This window comes from Hemitrygon akajei, chromosome 9 (genome assembly GCF_048418815.1).
Source record: "Hemitrygon akajei chromosome 9, sHemAka1.3, whole genome shotgun sequence".
In the NCBI taxonomy this organism is placed as follows: Eukaryota; Metazoa; Chordata; class Chondrichthyes; order Myliobatiformes; family Dasyatidae; genus Hemitrygon; species Hemitrygon akajei.
Window position 1 is genome coordinate 105,377,564 of NC_133132.1, and position 19,676 is coordinate 105,397,239.

The following is a 19,676-nucleotide window of genomic DNA, read 5'->3' on the forward strand; positions in this document are numbered from 1 at the left end:
GGTGATAGGCGGAAGACATAAAGGGTTGAAGAAAAAGGAATTCTTCGCCTATTAGTCAGAAAGCAAAATTACAGAAACAAAATGGTATAAAAATACTAGTCGTCTAATTGGAAACAGGGAAAGATCACAAATAGAACACTCTCATCCATGTGGTGAAATAGATTACCAGGGGAGTTGACTTACACTGATCACACAAAAACATTGTTGATGTACTTATCAAACATCTAAGATGCTGAGGGGTGATGATGAAAGGATGGGGATGCAGCGGATATATTTTCTTGTTGGAGAAGCTAGTCCAGGGGACCACTGCTGACAAACTACAAACTCTTGTGTCTGACAAATAAGGAGTTGCTCTTTTAAATCAGGTTCAGATTCAAGTTTATTTCCCATGGATACAGTGAAATGCAGCGTTTGCATTAACAACTAATACTCCCAAGGATGTACCGGGGGCAAGTTTCACCACACATTCCAGTGTCAACATAACATCTCCGCACTGTTTGGCAGAGCAACACAAAACAACAATAATACAAAACTCTTTCCTTCCATCCACTCACACACAGACAGGCCTCCATCTCTAGAAGAGGCCACGTCCAGGCCTCCAGTCCTTGGCCCTGGACTCTGAGACTTAGACATCAGGATTCCCTGGCCCAGACTTGCAGACTCGATCTTTAAGCTTCTATCTCCATGCTCATTAACTTCAGTCTTTAACCTTACACCATATTGAACAGTTTTTCTCAGAATCTGTGGAATTTAAGAGGATGGTGGATGCAGAGTCTTTGCATGTTTTTAAGGAAGGGGTAGATTGTTGATAAGCAGGAGGGTGAAAGGTTTCTGGAGGTAGATAGGAATACAGAGTTGAGATACACTTGGATTGCTCTGCTCTTAGTGATGGAGAAGGCTCTAAGAATTGGGTTCATTACGCAACTTTGCACAGCACTTGTCTCCATTTAGAAAAAGTTCAAGTTCACATTTATTGTCAAACAAATGAAATAACGTTCCTGTGGTCCACAGTACACCCACAAAACATATATCACACACAGCTCATAAACCAAAATATTACCATAAATAAATTAATAAAATATAATTCCAAATGGAGGTTGTGCACAGTAAAGGTAAACTGTAAACAGCCTACTGTTCTAGTGATGAGATCTCAGTGGTGGCAGGGTTAGTTAGTCTCACAGCCTGAGGGAAGAAGTTGTTACCTAGACTGGCAGTCTTAGTCCTGATGCTCCTGTACCTCCTTCCTGATGGCAGTGGGTCAAAGAGATTGTGGGATGGGTGGTGGGGATCCTCAACAATGCTTTGTACCGTTTGCAATGCTCCTGGTAAATGTCACAAGTAGGAGGGTGGGAGATCCCTGTGATCTTCATGGCAGCTTTAATTACCACCTTCTGTAGGGTCCTATGGTCTGATGCCTTGTAGCTTCCGTACCACACAATGATGCACAAGAAGTGTTAAAACATGTCGTAGAGCACTACAATGCAGAAACAAGCCCTTTGGCACACCTAGTCCATGCCAAGTTGTTATTCTGCCTATTCCCATCGATCTGCTCCAGGACCATAGCTCCCTGTACCCTTCTAATCCATGTACTTATCCAAACTTCTCTTAAATGTTGCATTCGAGCCCACATCCACTACTTCTGCTGGCAGCCTATCCAGCTCTTGCACCACCCTTTCTCCTATGGTCCACTCTCCTCTCCTATCAAATTACTCTTCTTCAGCCCCTTTACCTCTTCTACCTATCATCTCCCAGCTTCTTACTTCATTTCCCCTTCCCTACCCACCCACCTCACCTGGCTTCACCTATCATCTGTCAGCTTGTTCTCCTTCCCCTCTCCCCACCTTAGTACTCTGGCTTCTCTCTGCCCCTGCCCCCCTGTGGTGAACTACATATACCTGTCTGGACACGCCCCCCCCCCCCCCCGCTGACTGCTCCTGTGGCTCCTCCCACAGACCCCTGTATAAAGGCGATTGGGGCCTGAGCCCTGTCTCTCAGTCTCCAGGATGTAGCATGGTGGTCAATTGCTGCTTGTTCTTTCTTCCAGTCAATAAAAGCCTATATCTTGCCTCACGTCTCAGAGAGTTATTGATGGTGCATCACCCCCCCCCCTTCCTTTCCAGTCCTGATGAAGAATCTTAGCCTGAAATGTTGACTGTTTATTCCTCTCCATTGAAGCGGTTCAACCTGTTGAGTTCCTCCAGCATTTTGTGTATGTTACGCTGGATTTCCAGCATCTTCAGAATCTCTTGTGTTTATGACTTAAGGGACAAAGCTTGGATTATTATCTTTCCCTGCTGACGTTTATGTTTTTCTTCCTCATTAACAAACTAGTCACTTACATTGACCTATAAACATCTGGAGAAGTCCATGGTATCTATTTTACTAAAGCTGTGAAAGCCACTTTGAAAATAAAACAAGGGAAGCCTTGGTGAGGCGTAATTTGGAGTATTGTGTGCATTTCTGGTTACCTGTCTACAGGAAAAATATCAATGAAAGGGTATAGAGAAAATTTATGAGGGTGTTGCTGAGAGTTGAGAACCTGCATGAGAGGGAAAAGTTGAATAGGTTAGGAATTCAGTCCGTAGAGTGTAGGAGAATGAGTGGAGATTTGATAGAGGTATACAAAATTATGAGGGGTATAGGTAGGGTGAATGCAAGTTGGCTTTTTCCTCTGAGGTTGGGTGAGACTACAACTAGAGGTCACGGGTTAAGGGTGAAAAGTGAAATGTTTAAGGGGAACCTGAGGGGAACTTTTTCACTCAGAGGGTTGTGAGAGTGTGGAATGTGCTGCCAGAGGAAGTGGTAGATGTGGGTTTGATTGCAAATTTAAGAGAGATTTAGATAGGTACCTAGATGGGAGAGGTATAGAGGGCGATTGCCCAGATGCAGATTGATGGGACTATACTTCAGCATGGATTAGATGGGCTGAATGGCTTGTTTCTGTGCTATAGTGTTTTTTGACACTGTTAGTGATAGCAGATACTGGAAATCTGCAATAAAAACATAAAGCGCTGGGAACACTGCAATCTCCTCTACAATGTAGTAACAAAATACTAATCGGACAATTGCTTTACGGAGTGATTGTGCTCATTCTGAAGGGGCGTGCTGAGAATCTGGTTGTGAGTTGCTTTAACTCCCATTCCATTCCCTGTCTGTGGTCCCCTTCAGGGTAACATAGAACTTAAAACACTGCAGCACAAAACAGACCCTTCATCCCGTGGCATTGTGCCAACCTAATAACCTACTCTAAGACTAATCTCACACTTTGCTCCTATGTAGCCCCTCCATTTTTATGTCTTGTGGTCTTAAGGCATGAATGTCAATTTATCTAATGTCTGGCAACCACTTCTCTCTATCCCCACTTATTCTGCTTGCTCTACTGGTCCATTCATCCCATTTTTATACCCTCTCCTGCCCTCTTGATTGCCCACCGCCCATACATTCCTCCCTTTCCTTCATTCTGTGGTCTGCTGTACTCTTTTATTAGATTCCAATTTCTTTCCCTTATCACCCACCAGTTTCTAACATTATGTCCACATTACCCCCTCGCTCATCTGCCTATCACTAGCCCCCTCACCTGGATCCAGCTGCTACTCACCAGCTCTCACTCCACTCTTTACCTCCTGCCCCCCAGCACCTTTTTATACTGACCACCTCCCCTCTTTCCAGTCCTGATGAAGCATCTTAACTAACAGCATTGACTGTCCATTTCCCTCCACAGATGCTGCCTGACCTTCTGAGTTTATCTAGCGGTTTGTCTTTTGCTCTGGTTTCCTCCCACATTCCAACTACCGTTAGACCATAAGATATAGGAGCAGAATTAGGCCATTCAGCCCATCGAGTCTGCTCTGTCATTCCATCATGGCTGATTTTTTAAATCACTTTCAACCCCATTCTCCTCTAACCTTTGGAAGGACCTATCAATCTCTGCTTTAAATATACCCAAAGACTTGGCCACCTTTGGCAATGAATTCCACAGATTCAGTACCTAGCTAAAGAAGTTCTTCCTCATTTCTGCTCTAAAGATTAGGGTTAGTGAGTTGTGGGCATGCTATATTGGCACAGATACATGGTGACACTTACGGGCTGCCCCCAGCACATTGCAAAAACAATGATGCAAATGCCACATTCCACTGTATGTTTTATTGTGATAAAGCTCATATTTAAATTATAGCACTATTACAGATGGAGTTTGAAGTTCAATTCTGTCGCCATCTGTGTTTGCACTTGCTGACCATACATGTGTGGGTTTCGTATGGGTGCTTCAGTTTCCTCCTACAGGTTAATTGTGGGACAGTGTAAATTGTCCCGTGACTAGGCTAGGGTTAAGTTGTGTGTTGCTGGGTGGTGTGGCTCGATGGGCCTGGTGTTGTTATCTCCAAATAAATAAATAATCATTGCTCTCCACCAGTACATGCTGACCTGCTAATAATGCCTGCAACTTAGCAACAGATAATAAATAACACAATACCATGTGTATGTGGGATGTGTGAGATTGCAGCCTCTATTTGAATCTTGAAGGGGCTGCTCCTCAAGTTATGGCTACACTTCGGCTCCAGGCTCCTGATCTACGGTCACCCAGTATAGGCAGGGATGGGTCGCTCGAGGGATTTGCTGGTTGGTTTGCTCCCAGGACTGGCCAAAATGGCCATTAACAGGTACAGCCGGTGGGCAGTCGAGGGTACTGCCTGCCTCTCTTCCAGGGTTACGTTTGTGCCCGAGTGTTCTTAGGGAAGGAGCATGCAGTCTTTAAGGGTACATTGGGGGATTTTCAAGAACAGTGGGCTCTTTAGTAACTTGAATATGTTGTAGATATTAATAAGTGACCACACAGGTTGATGAAGAAGGCATATTACATGCTTGCCTTTGTTAGTCGAGGTAGTGAGCTCAAAAATCAGGAAGTTATGCTGCAGCTTAATGAAACTCTGATTAGGGCACATCTGGAGTATTGCATACAGTTCTGGCCACCTTTATAAGAAGGATATTGGTACTTTGGAGGAGGTGCAGAAGAGGTTTACCAGGATGCTGCCTGGATTAAAGGATATGTGCTATAATGAGACATTGGACAAAACTAGGTTGTTTTCTCTGGTGAGCCAGAGGCTGAGGGGATACCAGATATAGATTTATAACATTATGAGTGACATAATATCTTCGTTCAAGGGTTGAAAGTCTACCAGCAATGAACATGCATGTAAGTTGAAAGGGGAACATTTCAAAGGAGAGCTGTGGGGCAAGTTTTGTTACACGAAGAGTAGTAGGTGCCTGGAATGCACTGCCTGGGGTGGTGGTAGAGAGAGATACATTAGGGATGTTTAAGAGACATTTAGATAGACACATGAATGTGAAGAAAATGGAAGGATATGGACATTGTGTAGGCAAAAGATGCTAGTTGGCCATTTGCTGGCTAATTTTATTGGTACGGTGCAATATTGTGGGCCAAAAGGCTTGATCGTGTGTTATATTGTTCTACGTGCTAAACATATTTGAACTTGAAACCATAAATAGCTTATGATGCCCTAATTATGTACAATGCTTTGTAGGTGAATAAACTTTTCCTGTCAACATGGAGCTGAGTTACGGTTTCCATCGAGGTCGTGGCTCAGATATAGTTGTCGTTTAAGTTTGTAAGGATGTTTTTGGGGACAAAGAGAGGAGTTAAATGGGTCAGGTCGGGTTTATGGACAGGAATGTAGAGGAGTTACCTCCTCCATGGATGAATCCCAAGCTAAGCTGTGAAATGAGGGTTGGGCATGGGGCTCGGAACCCCATCCACTAAAATCCCAGTGCTATAGAGACCCCATCAGAAACTCCAAAGACCTCATTGCTGGGAAGAGGAAGGATCTTCGATGGGCTCCACCCTGAAAGACTGGTCCATGACAGAGGTCTCTGGTGAGCTGCTGTCGGCAGCCTATGCCCCAGTGGGGGTGATAGACTTAAGAACATTCCGAGCTCAAAGGCCAGTGAGGTGGGCAGGTGACAAAGTGTGTGTGTGTGTGTGTGTGTGTGTGTGTGTGTGTGTGTGTGTGTGTGTGTGTGTGTGTGTGTGTGTGTGTGTGTGTGTGTGTGTGTGTGTGTGTGTGTGTGTGTGTGTGTGTGTGTGTGTTGTGGGGAGGGGAGGATGGGGCATGTTTTGCTGCTGCTGTTTTGTTGCTTGCTGTGCCTGGTTCTGCAGAGTACTGTAGGCACGCTATTTTGGTGCTGCGATGTGTAGTGACAATTGCGGGCTGCCCCCAACACATCCTTGGATTGTGTTGGTTTTTAACACAATGGGCACCATGGTAGAGTGACCCTATTACAGCTTGGAACGCTGGAGTTCAAATTCAAGTCTGAAATCATCTGTAAGGAGTTTATATGTTCTTCTCCACAGACACATGGGTTTCCTCCAGGTGCTCCAGTTTCCTCCAACAGTTCAAAGACATACCACTTAGATGTTGATTGGTCATTGTAAATTGTCTCATGATAAGGCTAGGGTTAAATAGGTGAGTAGTTGTGTGGTGTGGCTCATTGGACTAGAAGGGCCTGTTCCGTACTATATCTCTAAAAAAGTAACTAACTAACGACACGGTTCACTGTATGTTTCAATGTACTGACGTTAAATAAATCCATATCGGAATCTGAATCTTTTGTAACATAAAAAGCAGCTCTTCATTGGAACATTGCAGCTAGAACAACTGACCATGAACAAGGTTATGTTTATTTCATCTGGAGATAGATTACCTTGCATTTACGTGACACTTAGTCCAATGTCAAGGTCTAACGGAATGCACTGAGATTGGCTCTGCAGCTCGTGCACTCTTGACCTTTGGGTAGAAGCCAAACTTCCAGGCTGCTTCCTTTTGTCAACCTGGGAGTATCTTTTCCACACCAACCCTTTTGCCTTGCCTAGGCTCCAGATTAACCCAACACTATACCTGCATTTCCTAGAGTCATAGTGTGGAACCAGGCCCTTTGGCCCAACTGGTCCATGCCGGCCACAGCATCTTTCCTGCTAATCCCAGTTGCCCATGTTTGGCCCATCACCCTCCAATCCCCTTCCCCTCATGTACCTATCCAAAAGCTTCTTAAATACCGCAATTGTAGCCACCTCAACCTCTTCCTATGGCAGCTCATTGCAGGTACTAACTACCCTCTGAGGTTACCTCTCAGCTTCTCCCCTTTTATCTTGTATCTGTGCCTCTGCCATGGCTGTCACTGTGGATTTCAGCTGTAGTAGTCCTAAAGGGGGCATATTTGATGATTCCCTTCAGCACTGTCCCATGCCATTTTTGGATTTGGGCTCCCACCAATATTCCCTCCTAGATAGATAGATAGATAGATACTTTATTCATCCCCATGGGGAAATTCTAGGCTGTCTCAAAAACACCAAATTTGATAACTGGGACTAGTATGGGTAGTACAGTGGTTAGCATGTTCACTGAGGGCTAAAGGGCCTGTTTTGTGATGGTATTAAGTTTGCTGACTGCAAAAATCTTAAGCTCCATCCGATATAGATAGCTGTATATAAAGGGAGGTTATACTCTAGCTACCTAGTCTTCAAAGACCAAATTATCCTCCACGGTGAGTTTAGGTGCCAATATCCACTATTTGAGTGGTGGGATCCCTTCCCAGTTTAAACACTTCATTTATTTTTAGTGATGCACATTTAAATTTAGATAAAGTTCTAAAAACACATTTAAAGCTCACAGAGGATTTCTACCTGAGAAAAGATTTCCAAATTACAAGCAATTTCTAAAACACAAAGGAGTCCCAAAAAACGGATACAATTCCAATAAGCTAAAAGCTAAAAAACTAGTGAATCACTAGTTAGGAAGGTTCAATCGTTAGGTATTAATATTGAAGTAGTAAAATGGATTCATCAGTGGCTGGATGGGAGATGCCAGAGAGTAGTGGTGGATAACTGTTTGTCAGGTTGGGGGCCGGTGACTAGTGGTGTGCCTCAGGGATCTGTATTGGGTCCAATGTTGTTTGTCATATACATTAATGATCTGGATGATGGGGTGGTAAATTGGATTAGTAAGTATGCAGATGATACTAAGATTGGTGGTGTTGTGGATAATGAAGTAGGTTTTCAAAGCTTGCAGAGAGATTTAGGCCAGTTAGAAGAGTGGGCTGAACGATGGCAGATGGAGTTTAATGTTGATGAATGTGAGGTGCTACATTCTGGTAGGAATAATCCAAATAGGACATACATCGTAAATGGTAGGGCATTGAAGAATGCAGTAGAACAGAGTGATCTAGGAATAATGGTGCACAGTTCCCTGAAGGTGGAATCTCATGTGGATAGGGTGGTGAAGAAAGCTTTTGGTATGCTGGTCTTTATAAATCAGAGCATTGAGTATAGGAGTTGGGATGTAATGTTAAAATTGTACAAGGCATTGGTAAGGCTAAATTTGGAGTATTGTGTACAGTTCTGGTCACCGAATTATAGGAAAGATATCAACAAAATAGAGAGGATACAGAGAAGATTTACTAGAATGTTACCTGGGTTTCAGCACCTAAATTGCAGGGAAAGGCTGAACAAGTTAGGTCTTTATTCTTTGGAGCGTAGAAAGTTGAGGGGGGACTTGATAGAGGTATTTAAGATAATGAGGGGGATAGATCGAGTTGATGTGGATAGGCTTTTTCCATTGAGAGTAGGGGAGATTCAAACAAGAAGACATGATTTGAGAGTTGGGGGCAAAAGTTTAAGGGTTACACGAGGGGGAATTTCTTTACTCAGAGAGTGGTAGCTGTGTGGAATGAGCTTCCAGTAGAAGTGGTAGAGGCAGGTTCGGTATTGTCATTTAAAGTAAAATTGGATAGGTATATGGACAGGAAAGGAATGGAGGGTTATGGGCTGAGTGTGTACTTTACCTTTAATTTATGTTAATTTAAGTCTATTTAACCATATTAGTCATGTTTGTAATGTACTGTACTACTGCTGCAATAAGATCATTCTCATGACACTGAGACCCTGGGTGTGTTCGTCCATGATGCCAATGAACTTAAACGTGTGAAAGCATCAGGAGGGTAATATTTTAGCAAACTTGATGGTTTAAATGATAGATATAATTAATTTAATCATCATTTATAGGAAACAGAAAATTGATCATAACTGCTGTGATGAAATGTTAACTAATTGGGACTTAAATATGTCCCTTTAGAACAGAGATAAAGAGTAATTTCTTAAGCCAGAGGGTGTTGAATCTGTGGAATTCATTGCCACAAATTGCTGTGTAAGTCAAGTTTTTGGATATAATTAAATTGAAGTTTGATAGGTACTTAATTAGTAAGGGTGTCAAAAGTTATGAGGAGAAGGAATGGGGTTGAGAGGGATAATAAATCAGCCATGATGGAATAGTGGAGCAGACTTGATGGGCCAAATGGTGCAATTCAGCTCCTATGTCTTAGGAAGAGGGACATGTGTTTTATTCCTCAGCACATCCGACCCAAATTAGTCAGCGTGTTTGGTGAATGTAGCTGTCATGGTTTAATAGCAAAAGCTATGTTAAGCCGGTCTGTAGAGCGTTGGTGTGTGACAGAGTGCAGGAGATTCGTAGGAGATTCCTGATTGGAGACTTTGGGTGGTGTGTAAGTAAGGAGAATATGGACTACTGAGCTGTATCTGATGCTTGAGTGTCTTTTAAAAGTAGACCTCAAAGCTCCTTCATCCATCACCTCAGCCTGTGTCTAGAGGACTTCCTGGACTTCCCTCCTCCTCTCCACACCATCCAGAACTCAGCCACATCAGCATAGCCCTAAGATGGCAACCAGCCATACCAGCAATGACTGGTCACTGAGACCATAAGGTAGGCGGGGGGTGGGGTGGGGTGCCGAGGGATGTGTGTTAATCACACATGCCTTTCCCGGTGCCTGCACAGCTTCCCAGTTTGGATTTGGAATTAGACTGGAATTGGTTTACCATCGTCCCACGTACAAAGATACAGTGATGAGCTTGTTTTGCATGGTGTTTGTCCAGATCAGATCATTACAACAGTATGTTGAGGTAGAACAAGGTGAGGCTATAGAAAAATGCAGAATAAAGTGTATCATTTACAGAGCAAATGCAGTGTTGGCAGACAATCACGTGCAAGGTCATAACAAGGAAGACTGTGAGATCAAGAATCCATCTTGTACTAGTGAACCAGTCCAAGTCTCTTGACAGTGGGTGGTATGTGTTTTCAGCCTGTGTATCTTCTGCCCATTGGGAGAGGGGAGAAGAGAGATTTTCAGGGTGAGTAAGGTCTTTGATTATACTGACTGTTTTACTGAGGCAGTGAGAAGTGCAGACAATGTCCATTGAGGGGAAGCTGGTTTCCATGATGTGCTGAGCTGTGTCCACAACTCTCAGTAGTTCCTTGTGGTCACGGGGAGAGCAGTTGCTGTACCAAGTCATGATGCATCCAGATAGGATGCTCTTTGCAATGCATCAATGAAAAACTGACCTCCTTCTCCCCTTGAATGGCGGGGATAGGTCAGCTGAGGAAAGTGAGAGGGTTATTTTAAACAACACAAAACATGCTGGAGGAAAGCAGTGGGTCAGGTGAAAATGGACAAGAGCTAGCAAATGATAGGTGGATCCAGGTGAGGAAGAGTGACAGGCAGATGAGGGAGGAGGGGATGGCGCATTCCATGGCTAGGGCACTGCAACTCTCACCATGTGTAGTGGCTTCCTTGATCCGATGGATCATACTGAATTTCTCCTGATGAAAATAGCGTATGAGGAAAATTAAGGTCTTTGCAACACAGAATGACAACCATGTAGAGAGCTCACTGCTTATGGGGCAGGCGTTCACATTCTAAGGGATCAAGCTGTGATTGTGACAAGACTTTAGAATTGAGGGCTTAAGGTTCTACACAATTGTGATGTCTTGCCTCGTATCTTGGTGTACGGGCTAAACCCTTCTTGGGAGAGGCAATAGAAAAATCACAGGTAAAATCTCAGGCCGGTTGGTGGAAAGAAAGATCTAGAAAGTTCCTTTGTATCTCAGAGGGGCAGCACAGTAGCAGTTAGCACAAAACTATTACAGTGGCAATGACCTGGGTTAAATTCCCACTGCTGTCTGTAAAGAGTTTGTATGTTTTTCCTGTAACTGTGTGGGTATCCTCCGAGTGCTCCGGTTTCCTCCCACATTCCAAAGGCATTGGTTAGTATGTTAATTGATCACATGGGTGTAATTGGGCGGTGTGGGCTTATTTGGCTAGAAAGCCCTGTTGCTGTGCTGTAGCTCTAAATATAATAAAGTAAGACCCATCTAGTTAAGCATAACTGGCCTAGGAGTTACAATCACTCTTGTTCTGAAGCTGTTCCCCTTTGTAGGTGGTGAGCCTTTTCAACCAGGACCAAATAGTTGCTGGAATTCAGTGAGTTGCTATGTCCGCATGAGTCTGCAGCCAGTTCAAGAGGGTCACTATTCTGTAGGAAAGGAAACATCTCCTAATTTTGGTGATAATCTCAAATACCCTCCCACTGCCACTTCAGCCCATGGCTGAGGACTCCCTGGACCCCTGGATAATGGCCACACTCCTCTTCTTCAACTATGGTTTAAATATAGAATAGTACAGGCCCTTCGGCCCACAATGTTGCGCAACCTTTTTAACCTACTCTAACCCTTTCCTCCCACATTACGTTGAATTTTTCTATCACCCATGTGCCTATCTAAGAATCTCTTAAATGCACATAATGTATCTGCCTCTATCACCACCCCTGACAGGGCTTTCCATGCACCAACCACTCTGTGAAAAAACTTTCCTCTGACGTTCTTCCTATACTTTTCTCCAATCACCTTAAAATTATGCTCCCTCGTGTTAGCTATAACTGCTCTTGGAAAAAGTTTCTGGCTGTCCACTCGATCTACGCCTCTTATCATCTTACACACCTCTCTGAAGTCTCCTCTCATCCTCCTTTGCTCCAGAGAGAAAAGTCATGGCTCATACAACCTGTCTTCGTAAAACATGCCTTCTAGTCCATGCAGTATCCTGGTAAATTTCCACTGCATTATCTCTAAACTTTCCTGTAATGAGATAACCAGAGCAGTTATTCCAAGTGTGGTCTAACCAGGATTTTAGAGAGCTGCAACATTACCTTGTGGCTTTTGAACTAAATCTCCTGACTTACGAAGGCCAAAACACCATACGTCTTCTTAATAACCTTATCAACTTGTGTGGCGATTTTGAGGGATCTATGGACATGGAGTCCAAAATCCCCCTGTTCTTCCAGACTGCTGAGAATCCTGTCATTAACACTGTCTTCAAATCCTGCCTTCAAATTCAACCTTCTAAAGTGAATCACTTCGCACTACTTGGGGTTGAACTCCATCTGCCACTTCACAGCCCAGCTCAGTATCCTGTTGATGTCTCGTTGTAATCCCCAACAACCCATTTTATTTTTGTTGTATTTCTTTGTTCTACTGTGAATACCTGCAAGAAAATGAATCTCAGAGTAGTATATGTGTCATATATGTACTTAGATAATAATTTACTTTGAACTTTGAACCTTCTACACTATCCACAACACCACTAACCTTTGTGTCATCTGCATGGTTTCTCAAGCTGTAGAAGTTCATTGTTGAGTGCCTTCGACTCATGGTGACCCGATAGATAGCATAGTTGTCCATAGGGTTTCCATGGCAAGATGCAGAATTAGATTAGCCTTCCTAAATTTATCGTATTGGAACAAGGAGTTAACTGTATTAGAACTTTGTAATTCTCAATCATATTTTTCCCAAGTCTATGCCAATCCCACGTATTTCAGACTATCTCGATTACTAAATACTTTATGCTGGGAATTAGTCTAATGGACCTTTACTGGACTTTTTCCAAATCCTCACTACTACCCATCAAGGGATGATAATGTGTATTAAATATTCTAACTGAGGCCTGGCCAAGATCAAAGCAACATTCCTGCTCATTGTATCATGTAGAGAATGAGAGACAATATTGACAATTATTGAAGTTTCTTACATTCTATTTACTCTTCTATTTGCTTGATCTCACAGATACTAAAATGGAAGCTTTGGACAGGACTCTAAATCACTATTTTGTTTTGTGGTTTGGGCCAAGAGGTAAGAAAGACTTTTGATCTTTTTTTCAAGCTTTACTTTGTAATGTGATGCAAGGGTTTCTGTAGGAGAGCAATTAACGTCTTACTTACATTGCAAGATCTAGAACATCGTTATGTGGGTATTAATTGAGCCTGTGACAGGAGTGTTGATGATAATGTACTGTACATCTGTTAGAAGCACAGTTGTTTTAATGGGTGACCCATTAGCTGAATTATTCAACAGTACTCAAAGGGAAACTCAAATGATTAGCAAAAATAGGTGAGAAGGACCAGATTGAGTCCATAGGTTGTGGGATCAGTTCAGAGTTGAGGATAACTTCACTCACCTCAACTCTGACCTAATTCCACAACCTACAGACACACTTTCAAGGACACTTTACAACTCATGTTCTCAGCTTGCTTGCTTTATCTGTCTATCTACCTACCTATTTATTTATCTATCTATCCATCTATCTATCTATTTATTTATTTGCTGTTTATCTTCTTTTGCACATTGGTTGGTTGAGAGACTTTGTGCATAGTTTTTAGTTGATTCTATTGTATTTCTTTGTTCTACTGTGAAAGTCCACAAGAAAATGAGCCTGAAGGTAGTTTATGGTCACATAAATGTACTTTGATATTAAGTTTACTTTAAACTATGAACTTTGATTTTGGGTGTCTTAATTAGCATAGCCTTATTTCATATACATCCAGAAATTTCAAATGTATTTTCTTTAAAGTCAAAGAAATGCCTTAAAAGACTGAATTAAAGAAAGTTTTATTCACTCAGAAGGTTGTGAGCCTTTAGAGTTTTGCACCCAGAGGGCTGTGGAAGTTCAATCAGTGATTGTAGGCAAAGATTCGGGGTGGCACGGTGTCGTAGCCGTTAGTATAAAGCTGTTACTGTGCCAGCTATCACTAATCAAGGTTGAATTCCTGCCATTGCCTGTAATACGTTTGCACCTTCTCCCTGTGACGATGTGTGTTTCCTCTGGGTGCTTCAGCCTCCTTCCACATTCCAAAGATGTAGAGTTTAGGAGTAATGAGTTGTGGGCATGCTATAAAAATGCCGCAAGCATGGCATCACTTGTGGGCTGCCCAGCACAATCCTTACGGATTGGATTTGAAGCAAAAAATGCATTTCACTGTATGTTTTGATATACATGTGACAAATAAAACTAATCTTCAGTGTAAACACAAGAGATTTTGCAGATGCTGGAAATCCAGAGTAATGGACACAAAATGCTGGAGGAACTCAGCAGGTCAGGCAGCATCTATGGAAAGGAATAAAGAGTCGACATTTTGGGCTGAGACTCTTTATCAGGACTGGAATCTTCAGTATAAATGGGTTAGTGTAGACTGACTCTATGATTCTAATCCACTCTTGCCATTTGATAATGATAATGTAAATACAATCAAACTGTGATAGACTTCAAGAGAGTGCCAAGTAGCTGAGTTTATGGAATAGTCTGCACTATGTGCACTAGGCAAAATAGTAGTTTGGCATAGACTAGATGGGCTGAAAGGCCTGTTTCTGTGCTGTAATGTTCTGTAGTGCTGGAATAGTTTCAGTTCACAGTTCTGTATGGGGACTCAACAAAGTGAGATAACAGAATGACCCATCAGGACCCTAACCAAACGTGGCAGTGCTGATAGTGCTAACTGCGCCTGGTGCTTCAGACCTCAGAGTTGAAAGAGCAGTCAGTGGTCAGACTCTCTCCAGGGGCAGGGAGATTGTAACGTAGCAAGTGGCAAGGTAAGATCTCCTCTGAATTCTGACAGCTCCTGCGCAAGGTTTGAACACAATTGCCCTGTGTTGGAGGAGTCAGCCTGTTGTCTACAGGACAATCATTTGAAGGGGACTTTGCTGATTTTATAATGATGAGAATGGGGAAAGAGTGAAAGGGGAGGGGGATTTGGTGTAAGATTGGCTGTTGGTGATTAGCATACACTCAAAGGGCTTACTTCCATACTATATCTCTCTATAATTGGCCCTTCAGCCTACAATGTTGTGCTGACCATTTACCTGACACTAAGATCAATTTAGATATACACTCAGTGGCCACTTTGTTAGGTACACCTATTAGTTAAAGCAAATATCTAATCATCCAATCATGTGGCAGCAACTCAATGCATAAAAGCATGCAGATGTGGTCAAGAGGTTCAGTTGTTTAGACCAAACATCAGACTGGGGGAAGGAATGTGATCTGAGTAACTTTGAGTGTGGAATGATTGTTGGTGCCAAATGGGGTGGTTTGAGTGTCTCAGAAACTGCTGATTTCCTGGGAATTTCACACACAACAGTCCCTAGAGTTTATGGAGAATGTGTGAATGTTTGTGAAAAATATAAAACACCAAACACCAGGTGGCCATTGGGTATGTCTCTCTCTTTCTCTCTTTAATATATATATATATTTGTTACAATACAACAAAGATCACAACATATTTCAGTACCTAAATCCTCAATGGCCTGCTGAAAGGTCTCTGCCCAAAATGTCAACTGTTTCTACAACGTTTCTACAGAAGCTCCCTGACCTCCTGAGTCCCTCCGGCATTTTGTGTGTGTTGTTCAAACTATTTTTCTTTCAAATTTCATCTTCCATGTTGCTATTTTGTTTTTTTGAAGCCATGTAGTAGATTATTCATTTAATCACATCAGTATTCATCAGGTTACAACAGCCATCTGAATCTAGTACCCCCTTTTGCAGTAAAGTCAAGTCAAGTCAAGTCACTTTTATTGTCATTTCGACCATAACTGCTATGTACAGTACATAGTAAAAATGAGACAATGTTTTTCAGGACCATTGTGTTACATGACACAGTACAAAAACTTGACTGAATTACGTAAAAAACAACACCGAGAGAGAAAAAACAACTACACTAGACTACAGACCTATCCAGGACTGCATAAAGTGCACAAAACAGTGCAGGCATTACAATAAATAATAAACAGGACAATAGGGCAGTAAGGTGTCAGTCCAGGCTCTGGGTATTGAGGAGTCTGATAGCTTGGGGGAAGAAACTGTTACATAGTCTGGTCGTGAGAGCCGAAGTGCTTCGGTGCCTTTTCCCAGATGGCAAGAGGGAGAAGAGTTTGTATGAGGGATGTGTGGGGTCCTTCATAATGCTGTTTGCTTTGTGGATGCAGCGTGTAGTGTAAATGTCCGTGATGGTGGGAAGAGAGACCCCGATGATCTTCTCAGCTGACCTCACTATCTGCTGCAGGGTCTTGCGATCCGAGATGGTGCAATTTCCAAACCAGGCAGTGATGCAGCTGTTCAGGATGCTCTCAATACAACCCCTGTAGAATGTGATGAGGATGGGGGGGTGGGGGGAGGGAGGGTGGGAGATGGACTTTCCTCAGCCTTCGCAGAAAGTAGAGACGCTGCCGGGCTTTCTTTGCAATGGAGCTGGTGTGGAGGGACCAGGTGAGATTCTCCATCAGGTGAACACCAAGAAATTTGGTTCTCTTAATGATCTCTACCAAGGAGCCGTCGATGTTCAGCGGGGAGTGGTCACTCTGTGCCCTCCTGAAGTCAACAACCATCTCTTTTGTTTTGTTCACATTAAGAGACAGGTTGTTGGCTCTGCACCAGTCCGTTAGCCACTGCACCTCCTCTCTGTAAGCTGACTCGTCATTCTTGCTGATGAGACCCACCACAGTCGTAACATGTTAACCCTTTTCATTATTGTAATGTCACACTTTACTGTAAGAAGTTACAAGGACATAGAATTATAGCATCGTAATGCTTTGGCGATTACAATAGATGCATGATGGAGGGTATTCTGAGTGGTTGCGTCACTGACAATGTGTTGTCTTTTGTACATTGGTTGCTTGTCTCTGCCACATGAGGGTTTTCATTGATTCTGTTGTGTTTCTTTCAATTTACTCTGTATGCCTGTAAGAAAATTAATGTCAGGGTAGTATATGATGACATACAGTATATGTATTTTGATAATAAATTTACTTTGTATTTTGTACATTGGCTGCTTTATCGAGGCAGCGAGAAGTATAGACAGAGTCCATGGGTGGGTGGGGAAGTGGTGGAGGCTGGTTCCTCTGCAGTTTCTTGTGGGTCTGAAGAAGAATAATTGCCACATCAAACTGTGAAGCATCTAGGATGCTTTCTATGGTGGATCAATAAAAATTGCTGGGGGGACTTGCCAAATCTCCTGAATTTCCTGAGGAAGTAGAGGCGTTAGTGCACTTTCTTGGCCAAGAGTTTACATTAATTTCACTCTAACTGATTTACCCTATATTTCGATCAGCTCTGCCCTCTCAACACCTCATTCTAGCACTCTCTTAAAGGCTAGGGACAACTGATAGTCTCCCATTAACCTACTAACCGTTTGGGATGTGGGAGGAAACTCACGTGGTTACAGGGAGAGCGTGCAAAATGCACACAGACTGCGCCGGAAGTCAGGATTGAACCTGCGACGCTGGGGCTGTGAGGAAGCAGCTTTTCTACTTGTATCATTGTGATGCCCTGAATTCTCAGAGTCATTGTGGATAATTTTAAATTTCAGTCATGTGCCTTGCTCTTTTGTTGTTTACAGTCGCTGAATGGAAAAGTGTCACGTGCACTGATCAGCTGCGTTGTCTCTACAGCGCTTAGGTCATGGTAAATAATCACAATTCGATTCTGATGGGATATCTCATATACCCACAGGCTAAAGTAAATTTCCACTACCTGAATGCTGAGTTCCCTCATGGTGAATCCTGCATGAATGTTGAACAGATTCTTAAAGTTTCTCAGACTCTGTCCAAATCATCTTCCTGGTTCACATCTATTAGTTTGACCTGGAACCTTCTTCTCAGATGACTTTTTATTACTTTGGTGATTTTCTTATGTGTACTATCACCAAAAGAGTTCACAGGACAAAAAACATGGAGCATAGAACGGTCTGACACAGTACAGGCCCTTCGGCCCACAATGTTCTGCCGATCTTTTAACCTACTTTGAGATTAATCTAATCCTTCCCCCCCACATGGCCCTCCATTTTTCTATCATCCATGTGCCTGTCATTTCACTGTATATAATGCATTTCACTATTGGTTTTGATATTTCAATTTACATGTGACAAATTAAGCTAATCTTTATCTAAGAGTCTCTTAAATCTCCCTAATGCATTTGCTTCTACCACCACTCCAGCTGTGTGTTCCATGCACCTACCACTCTCTGTGTAAAAAAACCTACCATTGACATTCCCCGGTACTTTTTTCCAACTTTATAAAACTCTGGTTGGGCCGCATTTGGAGTACATTCAATTTTGGTTGCCCTATTATAGGAAGGATATGAAGGCTTTGGAGAGGGAGCAGAAAAGGTTCACCGGGATGCTGCTGCTGCCTGGGTTAGAGGGCATGAGCTATAAGGAGAGGTTGGACAAACTTGGTTTGTTTTCTCTGGAGTGGCAGAGGCTGAGGGGAGATCTGATAGAAGTTTTTAGAATTATGAGAGGCACGGATAGACACCTGTCAGGGTTTCCTCTCACCTCCAAAAGATGTACAAATTAGTAGGTTAATTACACTTGGGTGTAATTGGGCAGCATGGGCTCATTGGCCTGGAAGGGTCTGTTACTGTGTTGTATCTTTAAAATAAAATAGTTCTGGTTCATGGGAGCACAGGTTCCCTAGTTTTTCCAATTATCCATTCATTACCTTTACTTGCCACTTGTGAATCTTTCAGGATCAGGGTTTCATCTGTGTGGAATTGGCATGTTCATCCTATAACCACATCCCAAAGACCATTAGACTGGGAGGTTAATATGCCGCTGTAAATTTTCCCTAAGTGTGTAGGTGAGTGCAGTGTGGTGGTAAACTTCAGGAGAGTTAAGGATGAAAGATTAGTTTTATTTGATACATGAAGCATACGGTGAAATGCAATGTTTACATCAATGATCAACACAGCCCAAGAATATGTTCTAGGGGCAGCTTGCCAGTGTCGCCACGCTTTTGGCAGCAACATAGCATGCCCAAAATTTACTAACCCTAACCTGTATGCCTTTGAGATGTGTGAGGAATTGGAGTACCCGAGGAAACCCACACAGTTACAGCGAAAACGTGCAAACTCTTTACAGACAGCGACAGAAATTGAACTCAAGTTGCTGACAGTGTAAAGTGTTATCCTAACCGCTATCTTTAATGAGCAAGCAATAAACTTTTCCTTTTTTTATTTCTTCTTACCTTCCATTTTACTCAATGTCTCTTGACTATATTGCTTGCTGCTGTTATCAATACCCAAATGAATACTGCATCTGGACTGATATTCTCTGACCTTGGTAAATGTCACATCACGAGTCTAACTGCTGAACTGGCATTATCTGCAGCATTAGGCTGATCACCTTAAAGGTCAATTTCCAGGATGAGTCGATGGTGAGGAGGGCGAATGTATTGTTAGCATTCATTTTGAGAGGACTAGAGTATAAAAGCAAGGATGTAATACTGAGGTTTTATAAGGCATCGGTCAGATCACACAGAGTATTGTGAGCAGTTTTGAGCCTATTATCTAAGAAATGATGTACTGGTTTTGGAGAGGGTCTGGGGAGGTTCACAAGAATTATCCTGGGAATGAAAGGGTTAAGAGGGAATATAAATCAGCCTTGCTAGAATGATGGAGCAGTTTCAATGGGCTGAATAGTCTGATTCTGCTCCTAT

At 42.7% G+C, this 19,676-nt stretch overlaps 1 protein-coding gene across 2 annotated transcripts in view; it reads left to right on the forward strand.

Annotated features, from left to right (window-relative positions):
- elovl5 (ELOVL fatty acid elongase 5) overlaps window positions 1-19,676 on the forward strand; it is a 133,594-nt gene that overhangs the window by 42,957 nt on the left and 70,961 nt on the right. For both annotated transcript variants that reach the window (XM_073056736.1, XM_073056735.1), the window contains one exon: window positions 12,978-13,043. In XM_073056736.1, the coding sequence (XP_072912837.1) occupies window positions 12,986-13,043 (58 nt within the window). In that variant the 5' untranslated portion in view covers window positions 12,978-12,985. The remainder of the gene's footprint in view (window positions 1-12,977; window positions 13,044-19,676) is intronic.